The sequence below is a fragment of the Scyliorhinus torazame genome, chromosome 2 (assembly GCF_047496885.1).
Source record: "Scyliorhinus torazame isolate Kashiwa2021f chromosome 2, sScyTor2.1, whole genome shotgun sequence".
Classification (NCBI taxonomy): Eukaryota; Metazoa; Chordata; class Chondrichthyes; order Carcharhiniformes; family Scyliorhinidae; genus Scyliorhinus; species Scyliorhinus torazame.
Window position 1 is genome coordinate 317,378,809 of NC_092708.1, and position 26,786 is coordinate 317,405,594.

Sequence of the window (26,786 nt, forward strand, 5' to 3'; positions counted from 1 at the left end):
CTGTCACCCCTGGCACACAGTCCTCAATTCGCGAGACCAGGATCTTTGCCAACAATTTGGCGTCCACATTTAGTAATGATGTTGGGCGATAGGACCCACACTGCTCTGGATCTTTATCCTTCTTTAGTATTAGGGATATGGACGCCTGCAATAATGTAGGGGGGAGCTCCCCTTTTTCCTCGCCTCATCATATGCCCTCACCAGCAGGGGCCCCAGGTCCACCTCCAAACTTCTTATAAAATTTTACAGGAACCCATCCGGGCCCGGGGCCTTGTCTGCCTGCATCGTACCCATGCCCTCTATCACCTCTACCAGTCTAATGGGGGCCCCAGCCCCTCCACCAGGTCCTCCTCCACCTTGAGAAACTCCAGACCATCCAGGAGCCGCCACATTCCCTCCCCGCAGCCGAGGGCTCCTATTCGTAGAGCCTCCTGTAAAACTCCTCGAATACCCCATTCACCTTCACCGGGTCCAGTACCACTCTTCATCTCCTGTCCTTCACCCTTCCCATCTCCCTCGTCGCCTCCTGCTTCCTGGGTTGGTGGGCCAGCATCTTACTCATCTTCTCCCTGTACTCATACACTGCGCCTCTGGCCCTCCGCAACTGCCCTACTACCTTCGCCATCGACACCAACCTAAACTCCATCTGGAGCTTCTGCCTCTCCTTCAACAATTCCGCCTCCGGGGCCTCCGAATACCCCCTGTCCACCCACAGAATCTCGTCCACCAACATTGTCATCTCTGCTCATTCCACCTTTTCCCTATGCGCCGGATAGATATGAACTCCCCATTAACCACTGCTTTGAGCGCGTCCCATAATGTGGCGGCTGAGACCTCACCCATATCGTTCAGTTCCACATAACCCGAATGGCTGCCCTCACCAGCTTGCACACCTCCTTATCCACTAACAACCTAACATCCAGTCTCCACTGTGGGCACTGGGCCCCCTTCAGTCCACTTGCAAGTCTACCCTTTGCGGCGAGTGGTCTGAAACCACAAAAGTCTAATACCCCGAGTCGACAACCCCCTCCAGCAGTGTCTTGTCCACCACAAAAGAATCAATCAGAGATGGGAGAAGTATGAGAACTCCTTTGCCCTCAGCCTCCCAAACCTCCACAGATCCACCTCCCCATGCGCTCCATGAACTCCTTCAGCTCGTTCGCCACCACCAACACACTCCCCAACCTCGGGCTCGACCGGTCCAAACCTGGTTCAATGACCGTGTTAAAGTCCCCTCCCATGATCAACCGGTGTGACTCCAGGCCAGGGATCTTCCCCAGCACCCGCCTCATGAATTCCACATCATCCCAGTTTGGGGCATAGACATTTACCAAAACCAGCGGCACCCCCTCCAGCTTTCCCACTCACCATCACAAACCTCCCTCCCGAATCTGCCAAAATATTCCCCACCTCAAACGCCATCCATTTGTTTATCAGCACTGCTACACCCCCCGCGTCTTCACATCTAGTCCTGCCCTACCTACCCTTTCCTTAGCCTAGCCTGATATTCAAGTGTGTTTCTTGCAAAAAGTCCACATCCGCATTCAAGCTCCTGAAGTGCGCGAACAGACGCGACCATTTGACTGGCCCATCCAGCCCTCTTGCGTTCCATGTGACCAACCTGGTCAGACCCCCCCCGCCCCCCCCCCCATGCTGATCAACCATATCCTTTCTTGGGCCAGTCCTTGGCCCGTGTCATGCGATCCACCAGGCTCACCCTCGGATGCCCACCGTCACCATTCCTTTTCTTTCTGCGCCACAGCAACCACACCTTTGTTAGCAGCCCTCCCTGAACCAAACAACAATCCATCCCCTCTACTACGCTAACCACCTGGCCATCCCCACTGGGTTCCCGTTAACAAGCCCGCCCAGCTAGCCTGGTAGCCCCAACCCAAGGCTCCTGATTCCCCTCACCCCAGCCGCATATCTCCATAGAACAAATAACAATGGAACAAGAAGTAAGGTGCACTCACCCTCGACGCTCCCCAAATATCCCGCCACTGAACCCAACAAAACATCTCAAAGGAGAGAAGTTCGGCTACAACAAGCAAACAAAAAGCAAAAAAAAAGGCAGAAAAAGCATGCATCTCCTCACTGCTCCTCCACAGTTCAATGTTCACCTTCTCCTTCCAGGCCATTGCTTTTTAAAACTCCATCGCCTCCTCCGGTGTCCCAAAATAATGTCCTCAGCCATTTAAAGTCACCCAACGTTACCCCCTTCTTTAAAGAGGGCAGCCTTCACCCGATTGAACCCGGCTCTCCTCTTCACTAGGTCTGCACCCAGGTCCTGGTACACCCGGAGCTCATTGCCTCCCCCTGGCGTATCTCCTCGTCTGCCTTGTCCACCTCAATATCTTCTCCTTATCGAGGAATCAGTGGAGCCGCACCAACATCGCCCTCGGCGGCTCGTTTGTCTTCGGCTTCCTCATCAGCGTCCTGTGCGCCCGGTCGACCTCCAGGGCTGGTCAATGGCCCCCTCCCCATCAGCTCCTCCAGCATCTTGGCTACACACGAGTCAGTGTCTGCACCCTCAATGCCCTCAGCACCCCACGATTCTTCGGCTTTGTCTCCGGGAGCGATTCTCCAGGCTCTTCACCCTCTCCTTTAACCGCTTCTGGGTCTCCCACATCATTCCAATCTCGGCCGGCAACGAGGTAAGCTGCTCCTCGTGCTCCCCCACCACCTCCTCCACTTTCCGAATGGCCCGGCCCTGGGACTCCAGCCTCTGTTCCACATGATCAGTTCCTGCTTCTAGTGGTTCCACCGCCTTGGCTAGGTCTTCCTGGGCTTCCCTCCTCTGCCGGCTGAACGTCTCATTTAAGACGTCCACCAGCTGCTCCGTTGACTACTGGGCAGGCAGAGCTGACCCTTTACCCTCCACCATCTTCACCTGTGGCGCACGAAGATCTTCTTGCTCCAACTGCTTCCTTCTTCTCGACCCACTTCTGGTCCATAGATCCATCCATCAGCAACACCAGTGGAGTTTAACTTTCCTCAGTCACCTCTACACCTTGGCTGGGATTCTCCCTTCCGGGGACTAAGTCTCCCGTCGGCGGGAAAACCGGCGCCAATGACTCCAGCGTCAACGGGCCCCCAAGGTGAGGAATTCTCACCTGTCTAGGGGGCTAGGTGGACTCCGGAAGGGTTGGCGCCGCTCCAGCCGGCACCGAAGGGACTGCACGAGTTCGCACATGCACAGAACAGCCGTCGTGATCTCGTACATGCGCGGAACCGCCGGCGTGATTCCGCACATGCGCAGACCGGCCGTCGTATTTTGGCGCATGCGCGGGGGGTTCTCTTCTCGCCGACCATGGCAGAGCCCTACAGGGGCCGGCGCGGAAGGAAGAAGTGCCCCCACGGAACAGGCCTGCCCGCAGATCGGTGGGCCCTGATCGCGGGCCAGGCCACCGTGGGGGGCCTACCCGGGGTCGGATTCCCCCGCGCCCCCCGAGGACCACCCACGTCGACTTACCTGGCAGGTCCCGCCGTGTGGGACCATACATAACCCCCGCCAGTGGGACTGGCCAAAAATGGACGGCCGCTCGGCCCATCGGGGACCGGAAAATCGCCAGGTAGGCCGCTGCCAACGGCCCTCGACCGGCGTGGCGGGAATCCCGCCTCAGCTCGAAAAATGGCGCTGGAGAATTAGGCAGCCGGCGTCAGGCGGGATTCGCGCCGCCCCCTGGGGATTCTCCGACCTGGCGGGTGGTCGTAGAATCCCGCCCCTTGTTTCACTAAATCAGCCGCCCAGCAAATGGGGAAAAGGACCAAAAAAGCCACCTCAAGCAGGAACTACCAAATGTGCGACCTTTCATGGCCTCCACCGGAAGCCATTATTTGGAAATCTAAGAGTCTTCTGACACAACTTCCTTTTGCATGGACAGTTGAAAATTTGCAGTCAGAGGCTCTGCCATTTCCACTCAGCATTATAGGATACATATCATCAACCCAGCGTCTTTTCCAGCTTGAGTCCCACCAACCTGTTCAGTTTTTCTTTATATGTTCATTCTTTCTAATCTAATGAACCATAGAATACCTCCGTGCAGAAGGAGGCCAATTGGCCCTTTAGGTCTGCACCGATCCTCTGAAAGAGCACTCTACCTAGGCCCACTTCCCCAAGCTATTCCCGTAACCCCACCAAACCTGCACATCTTTAGACACTAAGGGCAATTTAGCATGGCCAATCCACCTAATTTGCACATCTTTAGACTGTGGGATGACACTGGAACACCAGGAGGAAACCCATGCAGACACGGGGAAAAAGTGCAAACTCTACACAGTCATCCAAGGCCAGAATTGAACCTGGGTCCCTGGCGCTGTGACGCAGAGGTGCTAACCACCATGCTACCCGTGCCGCTCTTCTCCTGCAACATTTCATTCTCACTTTCACAAGAGCTGCCAAGTTCTCTTACTCAGTTCTCTGATGTGACATGTCTGTCCAATGGGACACTGTTTGACCTTCCCATTGATTGCCAATATAAATGAGAAATATGATGTATGGGTTATTGCACATACAAACCTATGTTTTGCCTTCTTCTTGGTACTACAAATTAATGCATTAACATATCTAATCATTACGCCACATATTACATCGTTTTTATGTCTAATTAAAAAAATACACATTACCTAAATTATTCATGTGGACTCCATTTTGTCAACAAAATATTTAAACACAACAAGACTCTCATCTCACATTGATTCCATTATAATACGTTTCTGCTTCTTTCATGTTTACAGGGAAACGGCTTGTTAGTGGAAGTTCAGACAAAACTGCCCGTGTATGGGATCTGTCCACTGCAATTTGCCTGCAAGTACTGGATAGCCATACAGATGCTGTAACAAGTGTTTGCATTAAGGTAGATTTTTTTTCCATCCAGCTAGCAGCAAGAATTGTTAATCAAACACAAAAAGTAATTGTGTACTTTAATTCCTTCCAAAGTTTGATACATTTTTGTTTGCATTTGTTGCTAAATTATCAAATTGATTATTGCAGTTCTGGATGAGAAGAAATGTCCTTCAATTTAACAATTCCCCCTGCAAACATAATTCCCTGGTTATTGACTCCATCCCGGTCTCTGGCAACTGCATCAGGCTAAATGAGACTGTTTGCAACCTTAGGCAGAATTTTCCGAACCCTACTTTTGTAAGGGCCACGAAGAATCCAGCACGAGTTTAAGGATTCAAAGTAATAACATTTATTTATATATATATATATATATATATATATATGTTATTGTAACAGCAGCAGCAACTTCCTTTGCTGCACACTCCTTCTTGCAGGTTCCTCAACTGGCCAGCTGTATTTATACTTGGAGTTTACTAATGGTTTCTCCGCCCCCCTCATTGGGGAAGCTCATACTCCCTAAGGATTGTGGGATTGTCATTAGTCCCCAGCCAATGGTAAGCAGGCAGGTTATAACATCCCTCCCCCCCAAAGTCCAAGGAATTCACCGAAGACCCTGGCAAAGGAGGGCGTCGGACTCGTTTTGCCGCAGGCCGGACACCATTTGCACGCGGCGCTGAATCAGGCGGCGTGTAACGAGACGGAGACCGGCGCTTCCGTGATGAACAGCGTAACGGTTGTACATCCACGGCCCGTGAGATGAGCTCCGGGGGTGGGGAATCTTTTGAGGGGAGAATCTTCTGGACCGAACGTGGTCTACATGTTTTCGCTGGAGACGACCCTGGGCTTGCACCTGGTAAGTTATAGGGCCCGTTTGGCGAAAGATTACGCCAGGAACCCACTGGGCACCACCAGCAAAATTCCGAACGAACACTGGGTCACCGGGCGCAAACTGCCGAATCGGCCGATGCCGAGAAAATCCCTGTCCCTGCCGTTCTTGTGTGCGGCGTACTTTTGCGCCAATGTCCGGGAAAACCATACTAAGGCGGGTGCGAAGTCTCCGGCCCATTAGGAGTTCTGCGGGAGGTACCCCAGTCACCGCATGGGGGGTGGTCCTATACGTAAACAAAAAGCGAGCCAGTCTCGTGTCCATTGATCCGGAAGACTGCTTCTTTAGGCCTCTTTTGAATGTCTGCACTGCGCCCTCTGCCAACCCATTTGAAGCCGGGTGGTAAGGGATATGGCGGATATGGCGTATGCCGTTCATCTTCGTGAACCTCGCAAACTCCTCACTCGTGAATGGAGTGCCGTTATCCGTGACCAGCACCTCGGGGAGGCCATGTGTACTAAAAGACAAATGTATCTTTTCAATTGTTGCGCAGGACGTTGTCCCCTGCATCTTATGCACCTCTAGCCATTTAGACTGGGCGTCAATTAATAGAAGGAACATGGATCCTTGAAAAGGGCCTGCGAAATCTGCATGCAAGCGTGCCCAAGGCCGCCCTGGCCATTCCCAGTGATGTAGGGGCGCGGCCGGCGGAAGCTTCTGATGCTCCTGGCAAATGGAACAGTTTTGGGCCACCTTCTCAATGTCGGTGTCGAGGCCTGGCCACCAGACATAACTCCGGGCCAACATTTTCATTTTGGTCACACATGGATGCCCATTGTGCAAGTCTGTTAGTATCAGCTCCTGGCCTTTTTCCGGGACAATCACACGCGTCCCCCACAAGAGGATGCCGTCTTCCACGCTGAATTCTGACAGCTTGGAGGAAAATGCCCGCAACTCTCCTGGGAGTTGTCTATGCTGCCCACCATACAGGACTATGTGCCGAACCTTTGACAGGACTGGCTCCATCTGGGTCCACTCACGGATCTGTGATGCCGTGACAGGCAAGGTGTCCATAAAATTTAGGGTTGCAACCACCTCACCGGTCGTGGGGGTTGACATGGGGCCGGTTGATAAAGGCAATCCGCTCAGTGCGTCGGCATTTTCTATCTGCGTTCCTGGTTTGTGCTCCAGAGAATACTCGTATGCAACAAAGCCCAGCGCTGGATCCGTGCGGAGCAATGTGTGGTATTGGCTTATCCTCTCTGAAAAGTCCCAGCAGAGGCTTATGATCAGTCACGATAGTGAAATGGCGGCCATACACGTACTGGTGGAAGCGTTTCACCGCAAAAAACACTGCCAGGCCCTCCTTCTCGATCTGCGCGTACATTTTCTCCGCTGCAGTCAATGTGCGGGAGGCGAAAGCTATCGGTCGCTCGGCCCCGTTCTCCATCTTGTGGGGCAGGACGGCCCCAATACCATACGGGGATGCATCACATGTGACGAGCAAAGGCTTTCCAGGATCATAGTGGGTTAGTAACCCAGACGACGACAATTGTTGCTTTATCCGACGGAAAGCGGTTTCTTGCGGCTGACCCCAAACCCAGGTGTGATTTCTCTTTAGCAGAAGGTGCAACGGGGCCAGCGTAGTTGCCAGATTGGGGAGGAACTTCCCGTAATAGTTTACGAGACCGAGAAAAGAACGAAGATGCGAAGTGTCAGTCGGGGCGGGGGCCTGTTGAATCGCACGCACCTTCTCTGCGATGGGGTGCAAACCTTCGCGGTCCACCCGATAACCCAGGTAGACTACTTCCTTTGCCTGAAATACACACTTTGTGCGACGTAAACGGACTCCAGCCTCTGAAAAGCATCTAAGGACAGCCTCCAGATTTTCCAAATGTTCCTGCTCCGACGACCCTGTAATCAAAACGTCATCTAAGTAGACAGCAACACGTGGTAAACCTCTCAAAATGCCCTCCATAACACGTTGAAAAATAGCACAGGCAGAGGATACTCCAAAGGGCAACCGTGTATATTCATACAGGCCCCGGTGTGTATTAATCGTTACATATGGTCGGGAGGCAGGGTCCAGCTCCAACGGCAGGTAAGCGTGACTCATATCTAATTTTGTGAACGAGAGTCCACCTGCAAGCTTCGCGTAGAGATCCTCTATGCGAGGCATTGGATATCGGTCGAGTCGGGAAGCCGTATACACTGTAAGTTTATAGTCGCCACACAAGCGAACTGTGGCATCTGGCTTCATTACAGGTACAATTGGTGCTGCCCGGTCAGCAAAATGGACGGGCCTGATAATACCCAAAGTATCCAAACGAGTGAGCTCCCCTTCTACCTTCTCGAGCAAGGCATAAGGCACCGGGCGAGCCCGGAAATAGCGCGGCGTGGCTCCTGGTTCGACTTGGATACGGACTACGGCCCCTTTTATTTTCCCCAAACCAGGCTGGAATACATCTGGGTATCGTCCTAGCACCTCAGTCAACCCTTCAGAAACTGTTTGGAGGATGTGCTGCCATTGCAACCACAAATGGCGCAACCAGTCCCGACCCAACAGGCTGGGCCCATGGCCGCGCACCACGATAAGTGGGAAACGCCCCACCTGGTGTCCATAAACAACAGGGGTCATTGTAGTTCCTGCAATGTCCAGTGGTTCCCCCGTGTAGGTGGCCAACCTGGCCTGTGAGTCGGTTAAGGTAAGGGTTTGTATACCCTGCTTGATGCGGTCGAATGTCCTCTGGGCGATCACGGAGACCGCTGCGTCAGTATCCAACTCCATCTCAAGCGGGTGACCATTGACCCATACTGTCACTTAATGGGGGCCACACGGGGAGCTGCCACACAATGCAGCTGCAGGCAGTCGTCCTCCGTCACCACGTCCTCAGGAGTAGTCGCCGCAGGTTCATCCACATGGAAGGTACGGCCCCTGGGCTGGTCCCAGTTACGGCCACTGGGTTGGTCCCAGTTTCGGTCGGAACGACGGCCCCAGAACCGGCGTCCGCGACGGGGTCAGCGCCTACAAGTTTGACACGGACATGGCTCCTCATCCATTGATTCTGGAGAAGGCTCCCTTCGGGGAGGAATGTCCGACGGCCACTGGCGTCGGTCTGGACATCGCCTCGCCCAAGGTACCACAGGAGCGCGGGGGGGTGTTTTCGGACGGAAGGGGTAGCACCCCAAGGCATGCACTTCCATTCCCTGTAGCTCCTGCACTCCTCGCTCTGCGCTCTCTCGGGACAAGACTATTTGAATTGCCTGTTGAAAAGTCAATGTTGGCTCAGCTAACAACTTTCTCTGGGTGGCCGCATTGTTAATACCGCAAACCAAACGGTCGCGTAACAATTCTGACACGGTCTCACCATAGTCACAGCACTCCGCAATCCTGCGTAGCCTGGATAGAAAATCAGCAAGGGATTCTCCAGGGGTCCTCTCAGCGGTATTAAACCGGTAACGCTGGACTATCGTGGACGGGGTTGGGTTAAAATGTTGCCCCACTATATTCACAAGTTCATCAAACGTTTTGGTGTCCGGCGCAGCTGGGTACGTAAGGCTCCTAATCACCCCAAACGTATGCGGGCCGCAGGTGGTGAGCAATATGACCACCTGGCGCTTGTTTTCGGTGATATTGTTTGCCCGGAAATAGTAACGCATCCGTTATGCGTACTGGTTCCAGCTTTCCAGCGCAGTATCAAAAACATCCAAACGTCCGTACAGAGGCATGGTATAATAGGAAACAACTTCCAACCTGTATCCAACAAAAATCCAGGGAGGTGGCTTCAGCAGTGTAGACAGCTATGCACTTTAACCCTCGTCGCCAGTTTTGTAAGGGCCACGAAGAATCCAGCACGAGTTTAAGGAAAGAAAGTAATAACATTTATTTACAATAACATATATATATATAACAGCAGCAGCAACTTCCCTTGCTGCACACTCCTTCCTGCAGGTTCCTAAACTGGCCAGCTGTATTTATACTTGGCGTTTACTAATGGTTTCTCCGCCCCCCCTCATTGGCGAAGCTCATACTCCCTCAGGATTGCGAGATTGTCATTAGTCCCCAGCCAATGGTAAGCAGGCACGTTATAACACCTACCAGTAGGTTTGAGGCAAGGGTGCCCACACAATTCCCCATATGGACTTCCCACCACCCTCCAGACCTGTCTGCAATTTTACAGAGGGAGCATGAGGCCTAGGGTAACCCACTCAGTCTTGGCTCAATTGAGGTACTTGAGTTGCCAATTAATGGCCTCTTAGGAACTGCTTCCCACCCAGATGCAATTTTGAGGCTGGCTGGAGGAGTTTAGGGGTGAGTGGGGAAGCCTGGTAGGTTCTTGGACAGGAAGAGGCGGCAATCTCCATCAAAGGCCCTCTTTCCATATTGGGACAATGTCTGATTCCGTGGGTTTTCCCACCTTCCCTGCCCACTCCATCAAGACCCCATTCTCCTCCCCCCACACATCCTGGGTGCCACCTCCCTGCTCACTGTGAGTCCTCCTGCACTTACCTGGTCCTGGAATTTAGAATCTGGGGATTGCTTGTGATCTTGGCCACTGTTGACGCTGCTTAGACTACAGAGGTGCTGGCTAATCAGATTGGTCAGCAGCTCTCAGAGATAGGACTTCCACCTGGGTGAGGAACGGAGGACCCACTTCCAACCAATTAACACTCTTCGGACCATTAAATGGCTGCAAGATGACCACAATTGGTGGAGATGTGTTCCCCACAGGATCTTTGTGTGGCGGGGTGGAAAACCATGCCATCCAAAAAATTCTGCCCTTGGTGTCATATTTTACTCAAAATGAGCTTATGCCCACATATTCACACCATCACCGAGACAGGCATTTTTCACTTCTGCAGCATCGCCCGACTTGATGCCCCTGTTTCAGCTCATCTGCTGCTGAAACCTTCATCCATGACTTTGTTGCCTAAAGATGAGTATTCCAGTGCATTCCCATCTGCCTCGCACGTTCTACTGTAAACATGAGGTCATCCAAAACACTGCTGCCCATGTTCTTATTCATACCAAGTCCCGTTCACCTTTCACGTCATTGTTTGCTGAGCTACATCAGTAGGTCCCAGTCAAGCAACTGCTTGTTTTGAACATTCTCATCCTTGTTTTCACCTCCCACCATGCTGTTCCTCACCTATCATAGAATCCCAACAGTGCAGAAGGAGGTCCATCAAGTCTGAACCGATCCTTCGAATGAGCTCCCTACCCATTTACACTCTCCAGTCCACCCCACCCTATCCCTGTAACCCCAAACATCTGAATATCCCTGGACGTTAAGGGGCAATTTAGTATGGTCAATCTGCACATCTTTGCACTGTGGGAGGAAACTGGAGAACCCAGAGGAAACTCATGAAGACACAGGAAGAACGTACAAACTCCACACAGCAATCACCCAAGGCCAGAATTGAACTTGGGCCCCTGGCGATGCGAGGCAGCAGTGCTAACCACTGTGCCACTGTGCTGCCCTAACTCTACAATCGCTTTGAACCTAAATCTTCGGAGGCAGTGGTGCTCATCCAATTTTGGCCTCTTAAACATCCTTAATTTTAATTGTTCGACTATTGGTGACCAAGCCTTCAGTTGCCTTAAATTTGGGCTATAAAAGCTCTGGGATTTTCTTCCTAAACCTCCCCATCCTCTACCTCTCTTTCCTCTTTTTAAAAAAAATTTAGAGTACCCAATTCATTTTTTCCAATTAAGGGGCAATTTAGCGTGGCCAATCCACTTAGCCTGCACATTTTTGGGTTGTGAGGGCGAAACCCACGCAAACACGTGTAGAATGTGCAAATTCCACACAGACAGTGACCCAGAGCCGGGATCGAACCTGGGACCTCGGCGCGTGAGGCCACAGTGCTAACCCATTGCGCCACCGTGCTGCCCTCTCTTTCCTCTTTTAACGTGCTTCTTAAAACCTACTTCAAGCTAGGATTAATGCAGACCATTGCGGCGGGAAATACGGCAGTCAGGTCCACTTAATCACAGGAGAGGCCGCACATCAGTCTCCTGGCAGTGGGAAAACCTGCCATTAAGTTAGAAATGGGAAGGGCCCATGGGGGAAACTCCGGTGGAGGCAAATGACTTTGTAAAGATGCATGGACTGGGGGAGAATTTAATTAAGTTGTTGATTACACCTGAGTGATGTTTTTTTTATGTTTTTTGCTATGTCTTTTTCTTTTTGGGGGGATTTTTGGTTCTGTTTTTTACTGTATTGTTGGAAATATTTTGGGGTTAGGGATTCCGTGTCGGTATATGATTTGCCTTCCGAGAATGTTTGATATGATCCATTGTGTGGAAAACTTTGATTTGTCCCCAGGTGGGGTCACCCCGCTAGCAGTTATGCTAGTTAACGAGAGTGAGAGTGGGGAGAGAGCTGCAGCTGGTTACCTGCGGAGGAGGGGTGTTTTTTGTTTATTTTGTTCATTAAGGTAACGGGCCTAGGTTAGTTGGGTTTTCTTTGTTTGGGGTGGGGGGGGCAGTGGGGCTTTTTTGGAGTTGGGTGGTGTTATAAGCTGCATGGGACTCGTCCAGCTGGGGATGATTGTTCCCTTGTGCAGATTTGACTGTGAGTTAACCAGCACTAGTATAACAGGTCAGCTTCTGGAGCAACTGAGAGAAAGGAGTGAGTATCCTGAGGTGTGTAACTGGGTCCTGTGTAAATATTGCTGTCATGGTTCCCAGGTTTTAGGTACCTGGGAATATGTCTGCGCCTCGTTACATAAGTTGAACCTGGCCTGTCTGCTGGAGAGGGTGAAGACTGACTTGAAATGGTGGAATGCCTTCCCGTTGTCTTTGGCAGGAACAGTTCAGATAGTTAAGATGAACATTCTTCTGAGGTTCTTATTTGTCTCCCAGTTTTTCTTCCTAAATCTTTCTTGGGTAGGGTCAACAAGTTAATTTTGTTTGGGCGTGTTAGATCATCATCATCCCCCCCCCCCCGTTTTCGAAGGGCTTTCTTGCAGAGGGATAGACAGTCGGGAGGTTGGCATTACTGGACGGCAAACATTGAGAAAGTGCAGGGTATTTTTTAATCAATTTAGAGTACCCAATTCATTTTTACAATTAAGGGGCAATATAGTGTGGTCAATCCGCCTACCCTGCACATCTTTGGGTTGTGGGGGCGAAACCCACGCAGACACTGGGAGAATGTGCAAACTCCACACGGACAGTGATGCAGGGCTGGAATCGGTGCTGTGAGGCAGCAGTGCTAACCACTGTGCTGCCATGCTGCCCAAGCCCGGGTTGTTGGGATATTTTAATAAAAATTGTATAAATTTGTTTGACTATTCTGTATGTTATAATTGAAAATTTTTCTGAATAATTTTTTTTTTAATGTCTTTTTTAAAAAGCGTATATGATGCACCAGTTTTTGAGTCTGAATGGTGTAATTATGAATAATGTAAAAGCTAAAGTAAATATCTCTGATTTTCAGAATGAAGTCATTGTAACAGGTTGTGCTGACAGCTTGATTCGAATTTTCCAAACAGAAACTGGTATTTGTCTGCGAGCGTTGATGGGTCACAACTCAGGAATTGATCATCTCTGTTTCGATGGAACACAGGTGGTCAGTGCTAGCTCGGATAGGTAAAACACAAATTCTACAGGTAGCATATTCATTTTTGAAGTGATAATTCAATAATTGAATATTTTTAATAAAGATATGTTAATAATTGATATGAGGATAAAAATATAATATTATTGAAGGACTGAATTTTTCAAATGGTGGGGTTTTTGAAGCGTTGGTGGAGAATACATCCCAGCTGATACTCTCTCCCCACAGCCATTAAAGCTCCAAGGAGGATTAATTGGCTGGAGACAGGACATCCACCCCTCACTCAAGTGGAAGTCCTGCCTTCAGAGAGCTACCAGAAAATCTGATTGGCCAGCAGATCTGTGGTCACAGCAGCAGCTGGTGCAAGCAATAGATATTGCTGCAGCTAAAGTAGACAATCCCCAAAGAGGAGCTGATGGAAGTTGGACCAGGTAAAAGTCCAAGATATCACTGGGGCCTGGCAGCAGCGGCAAGTTGGGGGGGTACTTAATTGGCCACTCAAGGGCCTTAAGGATGGGTAGGCCGCCCAACTCCTCCATCCCCCTGTTAAAGTGGGAGATAGGCCCGGTTGGCAGCAAATAGGCTGCATGCTGTATTTTATGAGCTCCCTGTCTTCAAACCCACCAGTGAGGGACTGTAAAGTTCTGCCTTTTGTCTTGTTTCTTTAATGCCTTTCACTTGCCTGAGGCTACAGGTCGGAGAGCTGCTCCCAGACTATCAATGAAATTACTCTGCCACTGACTACAATGTTGGCATTTAGAGAATATCTCTGGCTCACCAAACTTTAATTGTTTCATCTTCGTCAGTAGAAAAGTGCTTGACATCTTCTTGATAAGATGGTATAATGGGGATCAAACCTGCTGTGTCGCAATTCAGACACAGACCCACAACCTGTCACTCCATGGCACGGAACATTGGGACTTGAACATTGTCTTGACTTTTGTTGTGAAACTCCATTGAAATTGGTATGAATTTTTGGAATCTGCAGAATAAAGTAGAAATGTAGAAGTTGCTGTCATCAAGTCTGTACTACACCAGAGAGTGCACTGTAGAGGCTCCCATATACTGTGGGCAGAATTTTCCCATCACTTCCGCGACGAGTGGGGATGTGTGGCCGATGAAGACAAGAGGAGCAATGTGGAAGGAGGGCTGTGTGGAGTGATACCACATTGTTTACTGGAAGGGTATACGCATAGATTACACATGCGGTGGGAACCTCGCAGGTGATGGACTGTGGGGGGGGGGGGGGTTGAATCAGAGAAGACTTCTTTGTGAGGCTGCTAACCTTTTGCCTCTGAGAGGCTTTATTGAACTGGGCTTAAGAAGTCCACCTCCAGAAATAGCCTCATGGCATAATCACTATGGAAAGCCAGATATGTCAATCAGACTGGTTACATTTCAAAACCCAAACATCCCCTTTTTCATATTGAACAAAAGATATAAACATCCCCATTTTCCTAGTAAACAACAAACATATTTACATGCATGATCCTGTATGACTGTTGGTTACCCACTGTTCTCATGCAGTAACAACTGTTTGTTCTATTGGTCAGACTTTGCACATGCATTGCACACATTGGACGGAATTCACCCAACCAGCCTGCGCGGGTTTAGTGGCGGGTGCAGTGAATTTGGCGGGAGCCAAAAAGTCAGAAGCCTATAGCAGGTAGTGAGGGAACCAACAACCTCTTCCTCACCATTCTACCTGTCACAGATTCATCTGCCCATGACGGTTTTGTAGCGAGTGATCACAGCACAGTCCTTGTAGGGACTAAGTTCCGCCTTTATATTGAAAATACCTTCCACTATGTTTTGTAACACTAATGTCATGCTAAATGGGATAGATATCAAAACTGGGCATCCAGGAGGTGCTGTGGGCCATCAACAGCAGCAGATTGTAACCTCATAGCCTGGCACATCTCCCACTCTACCATTACCATCATGTGGGAGATAAACCCCGGTTCACTGAAAAGTTCAGGAGGGCATGCCAGGAGCAACACCAGGCAAACCTAAAAATAAGGTGTCAATCTTGTGGAGCTACTACATGCCAAATAACAGAAGCAGTATCAGATAGGCAGAGCGAAGCCATCTCACAACAGATCAGATTTAAGCTCTGCAGTCCTGCCACATCCAGTCATGAATGGTAGTGGCCAATTAAACAACTAACAGGAGGAGGAGGTGTAGCACCATCGATCACACACGAGGCGAGACGTAAAGAACTTCAATCGAGGCTTTATTGAGCAGACTTGTTCAGACTCGTTCCCCAGCAGCTCAGTCACAGAATGCAGCTGCGGGGGAATAAACCCAGGTTCTTATACCCCGCCTATCTGGGTGGAGCCCAGTAGGCGGCGGATCCAATCGGGATCCAGCATCTGTCCTCCAATGGCTCCTCGGCATTCATGGTGTACCGTATTACCCTTAATACATACCACCACAGGAGGCTCCACAAATATCCTCATCACTGCTGGGGGAAGCCTAGGACATCAGTGTAAAAGGCAAAGCTGAATCATTTACAACCATCCAGAAGTGCCAAATGGATGATCCATTTTGGTCTCCTCCTGAAGTCCCAAGCATCATAGAAGCTAGTCTTCAGGCAATTTGATTCACTCCACATGATATCAGAAAAGCTGAAGGCACTGGATACTGCAAAGGTTATGGGCCCTGACAACATTCCGGCAAAAGTAGTGAAGACTGGTGCTCCAGAACGAGCCACGCCACTAGCCAAACTGTTCCAGTACAGCTACAACACTGGCATCTACCCGGCGATGTAAAAATTTCAAGGTATGGCCTGTCCACAAAAAGCAGGACAACTCAAACTCTGTCAATTACCACCCCGTCAGTCAGTCAATTACTGTCTCAATCATCAGCAAAGTGATGGAAGGGTTGTCTACAGCAGTGGTTCCCAACCGGTGTTCCACGGCACACTGGTGCGCTGCACAAGCCCCCAATGTGTGCCGCGAAACATCATTCAAAATTCATATAGATAAACTAAAACTAACCTTCATCTTCAGCTCCGTGGTCAGCACCTCCAAGTCCTGATGAATTTTGGGCCTGCCCAGCAAACGGGGACATTATATTTCATCTGCCAAGCTTTTTGCCCACCCACTTAAACTGTCTATATCCCGCTGTAAATTCTTAGTGTCATCCTTAGCACTTGCCATTGTGTCATGTGCCTTGAGACTTGGAGATGTCAACCACCAAGCTGAAGATGAAAGCCCCATTAACCTGCTCAAAGGGTTCAAAAACCCCTAGGAGAAGTGGAGGGAACAGGGAGAGGTCGTAAAACAGGGAGAAGTAAAAATATTGAAGTTCCCAATAAGTGACGAAGACAGAGATATGAAACAGGGACCAATAAAGTGAAAAAATGAGAAATCAGGTCCAATTAGAGAAAGGGCTGCAAAGAGCAGACCTCGGGTGAAGTGGGCTTAGGACAATCCCTAGTAGTTGAAGAGACCTCAAAAGTAGCCCTGAAGATCCAAGAAGGCAACTGAAAGTTGGTAACTCTGGGGCGTTGGGGTAAAGGTACACCTTTGGAGCAGTAATGTTCTGCTTAGCACAGCCGAAGAGATGAAATGGTGCTTGTAAGCTGTTGCTTGAGAGCATTTATTGTGTAGTGTGGTGTGTTTGACCACAGTTTTCCATGGATAAGTTTTGAAGAGAAGTGAAGAATCTTTGATTAAAATTTGACCGAAGGAACAGAACCTCAGGAAGAAAAGCGAGGTTCAGTATAGAGACAGTTACTTGATCTTTGAATATTTGTGGACTGATGATACCTATTGCCTTGTCACAGAATGCCTAATTTGCAGGGAGAAGCCGTCAAATGCTGCAATGCTACCAAGTAAGTTGAAGTACCATTTCAATACGAAACACGATTCATTCTCCAGCAAAGATATCTTCAAGCACCTGAGAGAACAAAACATAAAGCAAAATCAACATATGATGGAGTGTGTGTGGGTTTCAGATAATGCACAGGAGGCAAGTTACCTGGTGGCGGAGCTCATAATGAAATCTAAGAACCTACACACCATTGCTGAAACTCTAATTCTGCCAGGATGTGAAAGTATTGTGAGAGTATTGTTGGGAGCTGAGGCTGCCAAAGTAATCGACAATAGTACAATCAAATGACTGTCATTGCAATGGATCTAGAAATATTGAACTTTTAAGTAAGACATGTGGGGCTGGATTCTCCGTTCCTACGGCTAAGTGCCGGCTCGAATAGAGAATCCATGGGAGGTTTACATCAAAACAATCGGCACGACCCCCTCACCGATTCTGGTACCGGTGAGGGGCTAGCATCTGCACCGACTGGAATTCCTGCCTCCCTTGCCGAAAACAGCAGGAAAATGGCCAGGTCCCAGACAGCGCATGCACATGGCTGACGACCTGCAGCGATCGCGCCGTACAGCATGGCACCGGCCGTATGTGGACCCAACCGCCATCTGTGACCTGACAGCCCATCCCCTGGCCAACCTCCACCAGTCCCCCCAGCCCTCGCAGAAGCCTCCCCGGCTAGCGGCACGGATCCTGACTGAGTGTGGCAGCGCGGGACTCAATCCGCAGCCGCCACGCAGGGTTCACGATTTGTGTGACCACACGTGGTCTGCGCCGCCGGGAACTCGGTCCATCGGGGGCGGAGCATTGCCAGTGGGCCGGCCGATGAGGCGCCAATGTCATTCCGACTGCCGGTGGCGTGCATCACGATGATGCCATTTTGGAGGGGGCAAGTATGGCTGCCCGGTGTCAAATTTGCGCCGGCCCCGATTTCAGCATCAGAGCCTATCCTCCGCCTGATCGCCAAACACGATTTTGGTATCAGGCAATGGAGACTCTCGCTCTTGTTGTTTTAAAAAGGACATACAAGCCAAGGATGGCTGAGAATGTAAATTCTGAGAATGTAATTCCACTTCTAAGTCTACTGTGCTAGTGTGTGCTGTGAAGGCCACAGCTGAAGAACATCCACTCAACACCCCTGCGCTTGCTGGTAAAAGAAAACTCTCTCTCTGATTGCTGGAAACAGGTCGTAAATCAGCAAAGCCACAGTCGAAAATTAAACAGGACAACTGCTTTCAGCTAACCTGAAGAACCATGAATGTCCAAACCAATTGCCAGAGTCAGAGCTACCGGAATCACCCAACTTAATGGCTGCAACATTTCACCATCTACTCCTCATGAACAAGTCAGAAACTGATACGTTTATCTTCTTAACTTATTTTCTTGGACTCACTTATCATTTCTAATCTGTGTGTATGTGTGTGTTCCATTTGATTATTTTTCTTCTTGATATTATTACGGTTTGCCAAAACAATGCCATATGTGTTAACGGCAGTATTAGATCAAGCAGTGAAATTATTGAATTATGTGAGTCATGTTCTTACTTTTTGTGCAAAGAGATGGGAGTCGAGTAGCAGGGTTTACTCATGCACACAGAAGAGCAATGGCTGTCTTGGGGAAAGGTCCTCTCTTGTATTTTTGAGCTCCGTAATGCACTAAAAGAGTTTTTGGCTTTGCATGAATTGCCACACAAGGATTTAATATGTGATAATTCTCGGTGTGCTAAGCTTGCATATATTTCAGATATATTCAGCTATCTGAATGATCTGAATGTTAAAATACAGGAGAGAATTAAGAACATTCTGACTGGCACAGATAAACTTCAAGGCTTCAGAACAAAGACTGACCCTTTGGCAGGAAAAAACTGGCAAGTGACATGTTCAAGCTGGCATCAACCAATCCTGCTGCTGAAACCATACTCAACCTCATCTCCACACATCTTAAAACACGTCAAGAGAATTTTGAATGCTACTTACCCTCCGAATGTTTGAATGCTACTTCCCCCTCCGCAAGTATGGAAGACTTTGACTGGGTACATGATCCATTTAGTTCACTTTCTTTTGACTCATCAAAGACATTGTCATTAAAGGAATAAGAGGAATTTGCAGAGCTCAGGATGGATCAAACGCTGAAAAATGAAGTTTGCAGTCACGCTTATGGCATATTTTTGGTTATTTGCGGGGAAAAAATATTAAACTATTTCAGATTGCGTTGTATAAATACTATTACTGATCCCACAACCTACCTGTGCAAGTTGCTGTTCTCAACACTGACTTATACAAAAAACAAGAGGAGGCAGCCTGCGCCTGTCAGTGAGCAAGACCTATGAGTTATGCTGTCATCAGTTCCTCCATGGATCAAGAGACTCTTCTACAGAGACGGGCCCAGGTGTCACATTAATGATAATAATCTTATTGTCACAAGTAGGTTTAAATTAACACTGCAGTGAAGTTACTGTGAAAATTCCCTAGTCGCCACATTCCGGCACCTGTTCGGGGACACAGAGGGAAAATTCAGAATTAACGCCGTTGGTAAGATGTTGCTAACAGTATTTCCTTCATTTGTGAACTTGCACATTGAGAAATTCAGACTTAAAAACCTGAAAACAATTCAAATCTTTAATGTGAAACAATTTTAAAATTGTGTACATTTTCAATTAAAAATATGGGCTGGAATTCTCTGTTCGTTGCGATTCACTTTTCCATCCGGCAGCTCACCCCTACCAGCGGGTTTCCCGGTAACATGGGGTGGTTGCAATGGGAAATCCCATTGACAAACGGTGGGATGAAAGAATCCCGCTGCCAGCCAATGGTGCGCTGCTGAGGAACACGTGGTTGGGGAACAGGAGAATTCTGCCCATTGTATTTGACATGCAACTGGTGAGAAGTCTTTCATTTTTAAACTTCTTAAACTACTTAAAACTGCATTAGAAGGCGACTTGACATGTCTTGAAGAGATTTTAAACTTAAAAGGCTTTTGCTAGAGGGTAATTCAATTGGAGAAAATAGGAGCCGTTCCACATCATTTTTTACAGTACAAAGGTATGCCTTGACATATAAAAGGTTGGGAACCACTGGTTTACAGTACTATCAAGCGGCACTTATGAGCAATAACCTGCTCACTGATGCTCAGTTTGCGTTCCACCGGGGCCACTCAGCTCTGTACCTCATTACAAGATGGATCCAAGCATGGACAAAAGAGCTGAACTCAAAAGGTGATGTGAAAGTGACTGCCCTTCACATCAAAGCAGCACTTGACCAAGTCTGGCATCAAGGAATCCTAACAAACGTGAAATTAATGGGAATCGGGGAAACAGTCCACTGATTGGGGTCATACAAGCACAAATAAACTGATTGTCGTCATTGGCGGTCAATTAACTCAGCCCTGATTTGCTTCATCAATGACCTTCGCATTATTCGCAACCCGTCAGACACTGAAGCAGCCTGTGTTCAGATGCAACAATACTTTGACAATATTTAGGTTTGGCCTGATAAGCAGCAAGTAACTTTCAAACCACACAAATGCCAAGTAACAACCATCCCCAACAAGAGAGAATCTAACCATCTCTCCTTGACATATGGCATTAGCCTTGCTGAATCCCCCACTAACAACTTGTTGGATGTTATCTTTTACCAGAAACTACTGGGCTAGCCATATAAATACTAAGAGCACAGGCAGCACGGTGGCGCAGTGGGTTAGCCCTGCAGCCACACGGCGCTGAGGTCCCAGGTTCGACCCCGGCTCTGGGTCACTGTCCGTGTGGAGTTTGCACATTCTCCCCGCGTTTGCGTGGGTTTCGCCCCCCCAACCCAAAGATGTGCAGAGTAGGTGGATTGGCTACGCTAAATTGCCCCTTAATTGGAAAAAATGAATTGAGTACTCTAAATTTAATTTTAAAAATAAATAAAAAATAAATACTAAGAGCAGGCCAGAAGCTAGGAATTCTGCACCGAGTAACTCACCTCCTGACTCCCCAAAGCCTGTCCACTATCCACAAGGCAAAAGTCAGAAGTGTGGGACTTCTGGTGGCGGCCATGGTGTGGGTGGTCTTGCATTTGGCAGCTCCCGCTCGAGGCAGATTTTTTGGACCAGTTCCCCGCTTGTAGGGTGGATGTTTTGTAGGAAAGCAGTGTGGGACTGGCTGGAGAAAAGTTTGACTCCGCTGGTGGGGCTGGTGGATGGATCCACGGACCGGAAGTGGATCGAGAAGAAGGGAGCAGTTGGAACAAGGGACTTTTCATGCAGCACAGGTCAAGATGGCGGAGGGTAAGGCCCTGCCCTGCTTGTCCAATGGTCGATGGAACAATTGGTGGACTTTTTTAGTGAAACGTTTAGCCAACAGAGGAGGGAGGCCCAGGAGAACCTAACCAAGGCGGTAGCACCGTTAAAAGCAGGAATTGGGTCTGCCCGACCTTTTCAGCCACAGAGCTTGGTGTGTTTCTAACATGCAGGTGCACTGACCCCGCGTTCAGTGTCACTAAGCATAAATACCAAAGAACCCGCCTCCCGACCTTTACGTTCTGCTCTCTGCAACAGCCGGTAAACAGTCATGGAAATGCGAACTGTTAACTCCATGAATTATGAACAGTTTCTCGATGTGTTTGGGAATGTGATTGAGAAATGTCCCCTCATTGCAGCTGCAGTTTGGACAGGTCGCCCCTTTTCAAGTGTGAGCGCCTTGGAGAAAAACATTGGAGATTTTATAGATTCCCTGCCTCGGTCAGGGAAAGAGGGAATCCTGCGGTGCCACCCCGACCTGGCTGGGAGAGAGCTACTCAGAGGAACACTGTCACCCGATTCCCAGGGAGAGCAGAGCCGAGCCGGCTTAACCAGCCTCACTCCAGCTCAGAGATCCCAGCTCAGTGAATTAAATGCTTCTTACAAGAGCCGATTTAATTTCCCGTTCGTGATCTGTGTCCGGATGAATGACAGGGAAACCATAATCCAACAGCTCGGCAGCAGGATCAGCAACAGCCCGGAGCAGGAGCTCCAGATCGGTATCCAGGAGGTTAAAAAAATCTGCCACCTGCGCCTTTTGGACATCTCCAGCCAAGTATCCCAGGCCACCAAGCTTTAATAAGAAGGGCAAGGGCAGCACGGTGGCGCAGTGGTTAGCATTGCTGCCTCACGGCGCTGAGGTCCCAGGTTCGATCCCGGCCCTGGGCCACTGCCCGTGTGGAGTTTGCACATTCTCCCCGTGTTTGCGTGGGTTTCGCCCCCACAACCCAAAGATGTGCAGGGTAGGTGGATTGGCCATGCTAAATTGCCCCTTATTTGGAAAAAATTAATTGGGTACTCCAAATTTATTTTTTTTAAAAGGAAGGCCTGTCAGAGAGGTTCAAAATATCAAGAAGAACAAATGATGTGGAGAATCAGCGCTTAATTCTCTAAACAAAATGTGCAAACCTCGAGTAGAATGTAGAATGTAACATCGCAAATTGAAGGTATCGCTTTAAGAGGCTAATAACTGCAGCAAAATTAGAATTAAAAAAATTAGAATTAAAAAAAAAAGGAAATTGACCGGGTGGAGCAGAGTCTGGAGTCCCAGGGCCAGGCCATTTGGAAAGTGGAGGAGACGGTGGGGGAGCACGAGGAGCAGCTTGCCTCGTTGGTGGCCGAGATAGGTGTGATGCGGGAGACTCAGCAGCGGTTAAAGGAGAAGGTGGAGGACCTGGAGAACCGCTCCCAGAGGCAGAACCTAAGAATCGTGGGGATGCCTGAAGGCATCGAGGGGGCAGATGCTCGCAGGTATGTGGCCAAGATGTTGGAGAAGTTGATGGGGAGGGGACCTTTAATTGACCCCTGAATGTCGACCGAGCGCATAGGGCGCTGATGAAGCTGCAGGCGAATGAGCCACCGAGGGCGATGGTGGTGCGACTTCATCGGTTCCTGGACAAGGAGAATATACTGAGTTGGGTGAGGCAGATGAGGAGGTGCACCTAGGAGGGAGCGAGCTTCGGGTGTACCAGGACTTGGGCACGGACCTGGCGAAGAGGAGAGCCGGGGTTAATCGAGTGAAGGCTGCCTTTAAAAAGAGGGTGAGGTTTTGGATGTTGTACCCGACTCGCCTCTGGGTGACTTTTAATAGCCGATAACATTATTTTGGAACAGCAGAGAAGGTGATGGAGTTCTTAAGAGACAATGGACTGACAGGGGAAGGAGGACATTAAACTGTGGAGGTGTGAGGAGATGAGGTGTTTCTTCGGTCTGTTTTTTCTTGTATCTTTTTGTTAGTTGTTGGAGTACTTTTCTCCTTCGAGATGTTTTGTCGCATTTGAGGTTGAGTGCACCTTTATTTTTTCTTGTTTCATTGTTGCTTGGGAGGTGTGCGAGCGTGGGGGGGAGAGCGAACCAGCAGGGGGTAGGAGGCCTAGGCAAGGACTGTCAGGCTAGCTAGGTGGGCTAGTTAATGGGAGCGCAGTGGGGATTGATCAGGTGGCTAGTGTAGAAGAGGGACATGGGGTAGTTGTTTTGTTTATGGGAAGAGAGGAGGGAGGCTGCTTACAAATGTGCTGTTGCTGTGGCGTAGCATGGGAGGGAGTGGTGACAGTGGCCATCTGAGGGTTGCGTGGAAAAGGCTAAGGAAAAGGTGGGTAGGGCAAGTCTTCCATTCGGGATAAGGCCAGGGGATTTTCACAGTAACTTCATGCAGTGTTAATGTAAGCTTATTTGGGACAATAATAAAGATTATTATTATTACATGAAGACATGGGGGTTGGCTGTGCTGGTAAATAAGCAGGTGGCATTCGAGGTTGGGAATATAATAGGTGATTCGGGGGTAGGTTATTGATGGTGAGTGGGAAGCTGGAGGGAGATGCCTGTGGTCCTGGTAAATGTTCATCCCCAAATTGGGATGATGTGGAGTTTGAGGCGGGTGCTGGGGAAGTTTCCGGACCTGGACTTGCATCGACTGATTATAGGGGGGTGAGGGGACTTTAACACGGTCACTGATTCAACGTTGGACCAGTCGTTCCCGAGGTCGGGGAGACCGAGGCGAAGGAGCTGGAGCGCCTGTGGGGGTAGACCCATGGAGGTTTGGGAGGCTGAGGATGAAAGATTTTTCGTACTTCTCCCATGTGCACATGGTGTACTCTTGGATTAATTTTTTTGTGGTGGGTAAGACGTTATTTGTGGGGATGGTCGACTTGGTGTACTCGGCGATCATGGTGTCAGACTATGCGCCGCATTGGGTTGACTTGCAAGTGGACAGGGGGGGTGGGCAGCACCCGCGTGGAGGCTGGACATAGGATTGCTAGCAGATGAGGAGGTAAGTGAGCGGGTGACGGCCGCCATTCAGGGGCATGTGGAACCCAATGATACAGGGGAGATGTCAGCCGCCACATTGTGGGAGGCACTCAAGGCAGTGATTCGGGTTGTGGGGTGGGTGGGGGTTTATATCGATCCGGGCGCATCGGGAGAAGGAGGAGTGAACAGAGATGGCAAGGCTGGTAGATGAGATTTTGTAGGTGGACAGGAGGTATTCGGTGGTCCCAGGGGCAGGATTGTTGAAGCAAAGGCAGAAGCTCCAGATGGAGTCCGGGCTGATGTCCACGAGAAAGCTTTGGGGCAGTTGCGGAGGGCCAGAGGGGCAATGTATCAGTATGGGGAGAAGGCTAGTAGGATGCTGGCCCACCAGCTCAGGAAGCTGTAGGCTGCGAGGGCGATTGGAAGGGTAAAGGTAGGGGTGGACTGTTACTGGACCCAGTGGGGCTAAACGGGGTATTTGAGGAGTTTTGGGGGATCATGGACACTTTGGTGGAATTTGGCCGGTTCTCTGGGTATGAGTTAAACATGGGGAAGAGTGTGGTCTTTCCAATCAAGGCGAGGGGGCAGAGCGGAAGTTGGGCGAGTTGCCATTTAAGGTAGTGGGGGCGAACTTCAGGTATCTGGGCATCCGGTGGCATGGGGATCGGAGCAATTACATAGACTGAGTTTGACCGGGTTGGTGGAGCAAATGAAGGGGTATTTTAAGAAGTGGGAGGTGCTCCCATTGTCATTGGCGGGACGGGTGCGGCACGTGAAGATGACGGCACTCCTGAGGTTTTTATTTGTGTTTCAGAACCTTCCGATTTTTATTTCAAAGGCCTTTTTTAGGAAGATCAATTAATTGACCTTGGGGTTTGTGTGGCCAGGAAAAGCTCCTCCGGGGAAGAAGGTGCTGTTGGAGCAGAGGTGTGGGGGGGAGGGGGCGGGCTGGCCTTGCCAAATTTCATGAACTATTACTGGGCAGCAAATATAGCCATGGTAAGGAAGTGGGTAGTGGGGGAGAGGTTGGTATGGGAGCAGATGGAGGCAGCCTCGTGTAAGGGCACTAGCTTGGGAGCACTGTTGACGGCGCCTTTGGCGTTCTTGTCAGCCAGGTACTCTAAAGTCTGGTGGTGGTGGAGGCCCTGAGGATGTGGGGACAGTGGCGACAGTACCTGAGGCTGGAGGTGCCCTCGGTTTGGGCTCCGTTCTGTGGGAATCACTGGTTCGTTCTGGGGAGGCTGGACGTGGGGTTCCGGGGTGGCGGCGGGAGGGGATTGAGCGGTTTGGAGACCTGTTTGTGGGGGGTAGCTTTATGAGCTTGGAGGGATTGGTAGAGGAGTATGAGCTGCCCAGTGGGAATGGGTTCCGGTACTTACAGGTTTGGGACTATGTGAGGAAACAGGTGCCGTCCTTTCCTGATTTGCCGCCCTCGGGGTTTCAGGACAAGGTGGTATCGAAAACAGGGGTTGGTCAGGGCAGCGTATCGGAGATTTACAATGGGAGGGTGCCCCGATAGGAGAAGTTAAGCGGAGGTGGGAGGAAGAGCTGGGGAGGGTGCTATAGGGTGAGTTATGGAAGAAGGCTTTGAGAAGGGTAAATGCATCCTCTTCGTGCACTAGGCTTAGCCTCATCCAATTTAAAGTAATCCGCAGGTCGCATATGACTGCGGCTAGAATAAGTTGTTTTTTTGAGGGGGTGGAGGATAGGTGTGGGTGCAGGGGGCCTGCGAACCATGTCCCCATGTTTTGGGCCTGTCCGAAGTTGGAGGGATTCTGGCGGAGGTTCGCTGAAGTGATGCCTGAGGTGCTGAGGATGAAGGTGGTTCTGAGTCCAGAGCTGGCAATTTTTGGAGTGTCGGAAGATCCAGTCCAGGGGGTGAGAGAGGCCGATGTTTTGGCCTTTGCCTCTTTGGTAGCCTGGAGACGGACCTTGTTGGGATGGAGGGACTCAGGGCCACTGAACCCGGGGGTGTGGGTGAGCGACCTCGCAGGATTCTCAGGATGGAAAAAAATCAAGTGTGCCTTGAGAGGGTCTGTGGAGGGGTTTGCCCGGACATGGAAACCGTTTAGCGATTTCTTCCAGGATAGTTAAGTCAGCAGGTGGAGGGGGGTTGGAGGTAGGGGGGTCTTTGGGGTTATAAAAGGAGGCTGAGTGGGTGGAGGGTAACAGCAGGGAGGGAGGGGCGTGGGGGTATTGGTTATTTATTTGTTATAAGATTTGCTGTTTGTTCTCCCTTTGGTTTTGGTTGTGTTTGATGATATATATATAAATATATATAAATGCCTCAATAAAAACATTTAACAAAAAATCAGAAGTGTGATGGGATACTTTCCACCTGCCTGGATGAGTGGCAATAGTGTGCACCATTTACAAGGCGCACTGCAGCAACTCACCAAGTCTCCTTTGGCAGCAGCTTCCAAATCTGTGACCTCGAACACATAGAAGGACAAGGGCAGCAGATGCATGGGAA

The 26,786-nt window shown here is 49.7% G+C and overlaps 2 protein-coding genes across 6 annotated transcripts in view; both read left to right on the forward strand.

Annotated features, from left to right (window-relative positions):
* LOC140399896 (uncharacterized) overlaps positions 1–26,786 on the forward strand; it is a 141,843-nt gene that overhangs the window by 51,766 nt on the left and 63,291 nt on the right. For all 5 annotated transcript variants that reach the window (XR_011937920.1, XM_072489384.1, XM_072489403.1 and 2 more), the window contains 2 exons: positions 4,738–4,856; positions 13,118–13,269. Coding sequence is in view for 4 of the 5 variants with exons in the window: in XM_072489384.1 (XP_072345485.1) it covers positions 4,738–4,856; positions 13,118–13,269 (271 nt within the window). In the remaining variant the exon portion in view is untranslated. The remainder of the gene's footprint in view (positions 1–4,737; positions 4,857–13,117; positions 13,270–26,786) is intronic.
* LOC140407892 (2-oxo-4-hydroxy-4-carboxy-5-ureidoimidazoline decarboxylase-like) lies at positions 21,618–24,426 on the forward strand. The gene has a single exon (XM_072495102.1). The coding sequence runs from the start codon at positions 21,618–21,620 to the stop codon at positions 22,143–22,145; it is 528 nt and encodes a 175-aa protein (XP_072351203.1). The 3' UTR covers positions 22,146–24,426.